Raw genomic sequence first — 6,354 nt, 5'->3', positions numbered from 1 at the left:
GGCACTTGACTGCTAACCAGAAGGCTGGCGGTTCAAACCCACCAGCCACTCCTCGGAAGGAAGGTTGGGCAATCTACTTCTGTAGTGATACCACCCTAGAAACCCAAGGAGGAGTCACTTGGATTCGGGTCCGACTCCATGGCAATGGTTGTATTGCATTGTGTATGTGTGAAAGAGAGAGAGAGAGACAGAGAGAGAGTGGGAATGGTGAGAAACTGTGTGTATGTGAAAAGAGAGAATGAAAACAGACAGAGAGAAAGTGTGTTTATATGCAAGAAAGACAGAGAGAATGAGAATATTGGGAGAGAAAATGTGTGAGTGATGGACAGATCAAAAGCAGATCAAAACAGGCAACTGTGGTAGCCCAAACACATTATAAATAACACCATGCTCTCTAAGATACACTCCAATATATAAGAGATACTCTCTTTAAACAATCTTTCACATTTTTAAAGCAAATGCTAAGCTGTAACATGGATCAGTTTTTTATGCCATCACTTTCCCCTTTTAGAAATGTTGATTTGTGGAGGGGGGAGTGTCTTCTAACTCACTGATTCATTCCTCCAACAGTGTCTAAAGTCAAAAGTGGATTTTGAAACTGTATTACTATCATCATTTCCACACCCCATACAATCCTGTTCCTGCTACTCAAGGTCATTGCCTTCTGAATTCTAAGACCAAAGTTTACTGCCAAGAAATTGAAAACCCACTGACTAGCAATTATTGACTAACATATAAATTAATTCACAAAAATAGTATAGCTATACTGCATTGTCAGTGATGCAGGGAGGAGTGTGCCCATGACCATGTATAGGGTTGGCAGACAATCTTTCTACAAGAGTGTTCTGTAAGAATTTCCAGGTATATAGTATAGCAGTGAGTTTGGTTTTTTTGGTTTATAGTAGAGCTGACAAGGGACAAGGTTGTAGTCACTTCTTGGCCACTGCTAGCTACCCAGAGAGACTGAGTAGTTGGACCTGTGGGCTTGGGGCCATGGTCACAGGAACCAATAAGCTCAATTGGCATAACATACTACACAAAAACATTGTTCTATATCTCAGTTTGGCAAGTAGTGACTGTAAAAGCTTGCAAGCAGCCATCTAAATGCAACAACGGGTCTCTCCTTGTCTAGAATAAAGAAGAGTGAAGAAAACCAAAGACATATGGAAACAGTTAGTCCAAGTGACTGCTACACCATGCAATCTTCAGCCTATATAACTATGAGACTAGAAGAACTAGATGTTGCCTGGTTACCACTGTCAACCGCTAGGAGGGGGATCTATGTAGGAGATCCTGGATAGAGTGGGAGAACAATGTAGAACAAAACTCAATCTTTTTTTTTTTTTAAAAAGGGGAACTAGGTTTGTTAGTCTGATAGAGACTGGTGGAACCCCTGAGACCATGGCCTCTAGCTGCCCTTCAGGTCTAGAATTGAACCCACTCCTATGGCTTCCAGCCAAACAAAAGACAGGTACATGAGCTGACCATTTATATTAGGTAGATGCACTCCTTGGAGAGATCAATCATGGGAGAATAGAAGGGCTGTTTATGCACAGGGAGACAGGTCAGGCAGTAGGAGTGCAGGGGAAGGAATGACACAGGGAGGAGGTAACTATGGGAAGAAAGTGTGGGAGGGGAGCTGTTGCATTGTAGGAATTGCAGTCAATGTCAAGAGACAAAGTGTATGTGAACTGCTGTACAGAGATGAATTTGCTCTGTAAACTCACCCAAATCACAGTAAATATTTTTTTAAAAAAAGATAGTACAGCTATAGATGCCTTAAAAATAATCTTCACATATATTTCATAGAAAAATAACTCTATTTTACCAGAAAATAAATACTTCAAGGGACTTCCAGTAAGATGGAGGAGTAGGCAGACAAGCTACACAGACCCTCTTCAACAAAGAAAAGAGAAACCAATTGACAGAGATACAGAAGATAATCCTGGAGCCCTGAGCTTTGAAACGACATATACAGAAGTGGATTAGGCACCAACTAGGGGAGAAACCTGAACAACAATGAGTATGGAGATGGTCAGAGGAGGGGACTGTCAGCTACTCTGACAGGACCAATTGCCTGAATATTTCCAAGTGGTGTTGGGACCTGAGAATTGACCAAAAGATCAGCTGTGGTCACTAAGGGCTGCAAGGACAATTGGGCTGGTGCCCTATAACTAGCAAGGAAAATAGCAAGGAGGGAGACAATGTGAGCTGTGGACTTTTGGCTCTCTGGAGGGTACAGCCATTTTGATTTTTAACAAGTGGTTGCCATTTTGGACATTTAACGTGACCGAGAGCGCAGCCATTTTTAATGCTTACAAGTAGCAGCCATTTTGGATTTTAAAGTGACAGCATTCTCATTCAGATTCCAGGGATCTAAGAATAAGCTCTCTTTGCCAAGGATGTCAGGGATACATCAGAAGCTGACAACAGGAAAGAAGATAGGTGGTGAGTGTGTAAGTGTTTCCAACTAGCTAACAGAGGAGCACAGCACAGTACCCTGCTTACACAGATAACATACCAACAAAACAAAGAAAACAAAAATCGTGGGCAAGTCACTCCAACATAAAATCACCAATTAAATATAAACACAAAAACATCACAATGACTCGGAGACAACAGAGCATCACAGTCCACACAAAGAAGCAAGATAAAGCAGGAGAAACAAGGGACCAAGGTACAGACCCAAAATATATCCCTGAGGAAGATGAAGCATTAGAACTTTCTGATAAGGGATTCAAAAGAATTATATTTACGTAACTTCAGTGGATTGAGAGACAGATCAAGGAAAACACCAACAAAATTGAGGAAAACACAGAGAAGAACCTAGAACAATTTCAAAAGACAATACAAGAACAAAGTGACAAAATAAATGAAAAATTAGAAATGATACAAAATTTACAGACAGAAATCCAGAAGATTACTACTACTAAATTTTCAGAAATAGATAACACATTGAATGGGCAAAGGAGTAGAACTGAATCAAAGGGAGACAAAATTAGTGAGGTTGAAGACAAATACGTGAATACTTTTTGAAAAGGGATCAATCAGAAAAAAGGTCAAAACAAAATGAAGAAAGCCTAAGGTTCATGTGGGATACCATCAGAAGGAATAACCTACGTGCTATCAGAATTTCTGAACAGGAAGAGACAAATAAAACCAGAGAGAAAACTGTCAAAGATTTGTTGGAACAGAACTTCCCTGATACAATGAAAGATAAGAATATATTCATTCAGGAAGTCCAACAAACCCCAAACAGGATAGACCCCAAAAGAAAATCACCAAGACTTACCATCATCAAACTCACCAAAACCAAAGACAAAGAAAGAATTCTGAAAGCATCATGGGAAAAACAAAAAGTTACCTACAAGGGGCAACCAGTAAGACTAAGCTCAGATTTCTCAGCAGAAACCATGCAGGCGAGAAGACAGTGGGATGGTATATATAAAACCCTGAAAGAAAAAATTTTCAATGAAGAATTATATATCCAGCAAAACTGTCCCTCCAATATGATGGTGCAATTAGGACATTTCCAGGTAAGCAGAAATTAAGAGAATTTGTTAAAACCAGACCAACCTTATAAGAGATGCTAAAAGAAGCCCTTTGGACAGAGAACCAACAACAGCAAACAATAACTGACCATTAACACACACGATGACATAACCCAGAAACCAACCCAGTTATAGTATCCAAAGTAAATAAGCCTACAAGTTTGTAAACAGGGAACCAGAGACATCAATTGACAAATGAGGACAACTACAAAACAAAAAGAGGGAAAAAACTGTGTAGCTACAGAACTTCTGTGGTAGGGAAGTCAAGACAACTACAAGATAGAACAGGCTGTTCTAAACTTGGAAAGAAACTATAAATCACAGGGTAACCTCAAAGAAAAATGATAAAGCTTCACATCAAAATAACAAAGATGACCAGCACAAATACTTAGCAAATAGTAAAACAATAGCAACAAACGAAGTAATAACACAATTCATAAAAAAAAATGAACTCAGCACAGAAAATTATATGGAACAAAGAAATCAACACCACAAAAAAGCACATAACAAAATGATAGCAACAAATTCATACTTGTTGATAATTACATATCTGGCAAAGGACTTATCTCTAAGATTTATAGAAAACTCCAACACCTCAACAGCAAAGAGATTAACAACCCAATTGAAAAATGGGCAGAAGACATGAATAGACACTACACCAAGGAGGATATTCAGGCAGCCAATAAATACATGAAGAGATGCTCACAATCATTGGCCATCAGAGAGATGCAAATCAAAACAACAATGAAATACCATCTCACCCCAGCACTGATGGCAAGGTTCAAGGAGACAGAAAACAACAAATGCTGGCAGAGACATGGAGAGATTGGGACTCTCATACACTGCTAGTGGGACCGTGAAGTAATACAACCACTGTGGAAAGCAGTATGGTGATTCCTTAGAAAGCTGGAATTGGAGACACCATTTGACCCAGCAATCCCATTACTAGGTATATACCCTAGAAAGGTGAGAGCCAGGACAGGAACAGATATATGCACACCCATGTTCTTCGCAGCACTGTTTGGAGTAGCAAGAGGATGGAGGCAACCTACATGCCCATGAACAGAGGAGTGGATGACCAAGTGTGGTACACACAATGGAGTGCGGTGCAGCCCTGAGGAGTGATGTGGAGCCTGCAAAGAGCCGCATGGCGTGGACTTGGAGGACACTGTGCTGAGTGAAGTAAGTCAATCACAGAAGGACAAATATAGTATTAGATCATTGTTGTGGAGGGTCAAGGAAAGGTTTATATATGGAGGGAAACTGTCTTTGTTGGTTGCCAGGGGTAGGACGGGAGGCGAGGAAACACTGCCCAAAAAAAAAAAAAAAAGCACTGACCTATGTCATTTTACTTTTGTGTATTTCACTGTACATAAATTATATTTCAATAAAATGCATTTAAAAAGAAATACTTCAAAGATTATTCTGTGTTATATAACACATCTGACTAAGTATAGCTTTAAAATGAGCAGCATTTGTTTTAATAAATAAAGGTTGTTTTTCAAAAAACATGGAACAGTTTGATCACTATGTATGATTTGTGTAACACAATTTTAATTCAAAATTTAAATAAAATTATTAATTAAAAATGGTTTATTCATCTTTAGAATAAACATAAAAACTTGAAAATATTAAAAAGTCTTAACAAGAGCTGAGGCTTTGGGATAGCACCCAAAACACTCACTGTAAGTCTTCTCCTAAGTATTACAAGCTTCCCGTGAGAGAAGGAAGATTCAGAGAACAAAGGGAAAAAAATGGGTTAACTACCATTTCACAGCTCTACAACTTTAATGGAAGAATTCCCAAGTATTTCATAATCTCTCAGTATCATCTGCTAAAGGCAAAGTAAGAATAATGTAATTGCTGAAAATCTGAAAAATACAATTTTTCAACCTTAATAAGCAAACAAACCTCAGACGAAAAGATACTACGTCTTCCTTGCACTGTACAAAACATCAAAATGCAAAATAACTCAAATAAACTGGTATCAGTGCCATACTTTTGTGTAATAGTAATTATTAAGATTCTTCAGCCTTTTTGAGATTTTCAAAGAACTTTTGCAGACATCATCTCATCTACCCTCTTGGAAATCTCTAGAGGCAGCTTAGAAACTCACAGAGTTGTACAGGTGGGAAAATAGAAGCTGATTAGTCCATGACTTGCCCAAGGTCAAATGTAATGCTTGTCAATCATAAATATCCACCATTCCAACAGTGAGGAATTCAAGTCTTGTCTCTATTGCACTTACCTGATTGGTCGATTCTCTTTACTATCAAAGAGTGAGAAGATGACTTCCAGCTCCTCTCCCAGATTAGAACACATGAGGCTCTTCATCTGCACAAAGAGGTGATGGCTGCTGGCCTGCACTGGGGTATCTTTCTTCCGATGTCGATGCTCCATCTGAATGATACCCCCCAACAAAGAACAGTCAGTTTGGACTGAAGAGAATAATTGAACGCAACAAACTTATTAGTCCTGGTGTGACTGTACATCCATACTTTCTTTTCACTGTGTAGTTGGATGTTAAATTCCAAATCTTCTTCCAATTTCTAAAATAAAGTATAAAGTTAATAGATCATCAAGGACTCCTGTTTGAAGAATATTTTGACCTCATTAATGTTAGGATGATAACAACTCACCAAATAGATTGAGGCAGCAAAAGCACAAAGGATTCTGCTGTTGCCTTATCAACTCCCAGGAGGAGAACAAATGATTGTTGTTGTTGTTGTTATGTGCCGTCGAGTCGGCCCCGACTCATAGCGACCCCTCCTTGGGTTTCCGAGGCAGTATCACTACGGAAGTA

At 39.0% G+C, this 6,354-nt stretch overlaps 1 protein-coding gene across 1 annotated transcript in view; it reads right to left on the bottom strand.

Moving 5' to 3' along the window:
- DOCK4 (dedicator of cytokinesis 4) overlaps positions 1-6,354 on the bottom strand; it is a 353,512-nt gene that overhangs the window by 309,146 nt on the left and 38,012 nt on the right. The window contains exon 8 of the mRNA XM_007945030.1: positions 5,800-5,951. Within this exon, the coding sequence (XP_007943221.1) occupies positions 5,800-5,951 (152 nt within the window). The remainder of the gene's footprint in view (positions 1-5,799; positions 5,952-6,354) is intronic.

Source organism: Orycteropus afer, unplaced genomic scaffold, assembly GCF_000298275.1.
Source record: "Orycteropus afer afer isolate SDZICR_OR568_19922 unplaced genomic scaffold, OryAfe1.0 scaffold00007, whole genome shotgun sequence".
NCBI classification, from domain to species: domain Eukaryota; kingdom Metazoa; phylum Chordata; class Mammalia; order Tubulidentata; family Orycteropodidae; genus Orycteropus; species Orycteropus afer.
This window is presented reverse-complemented; position numbering and strand designations above follow the sequence as displayed.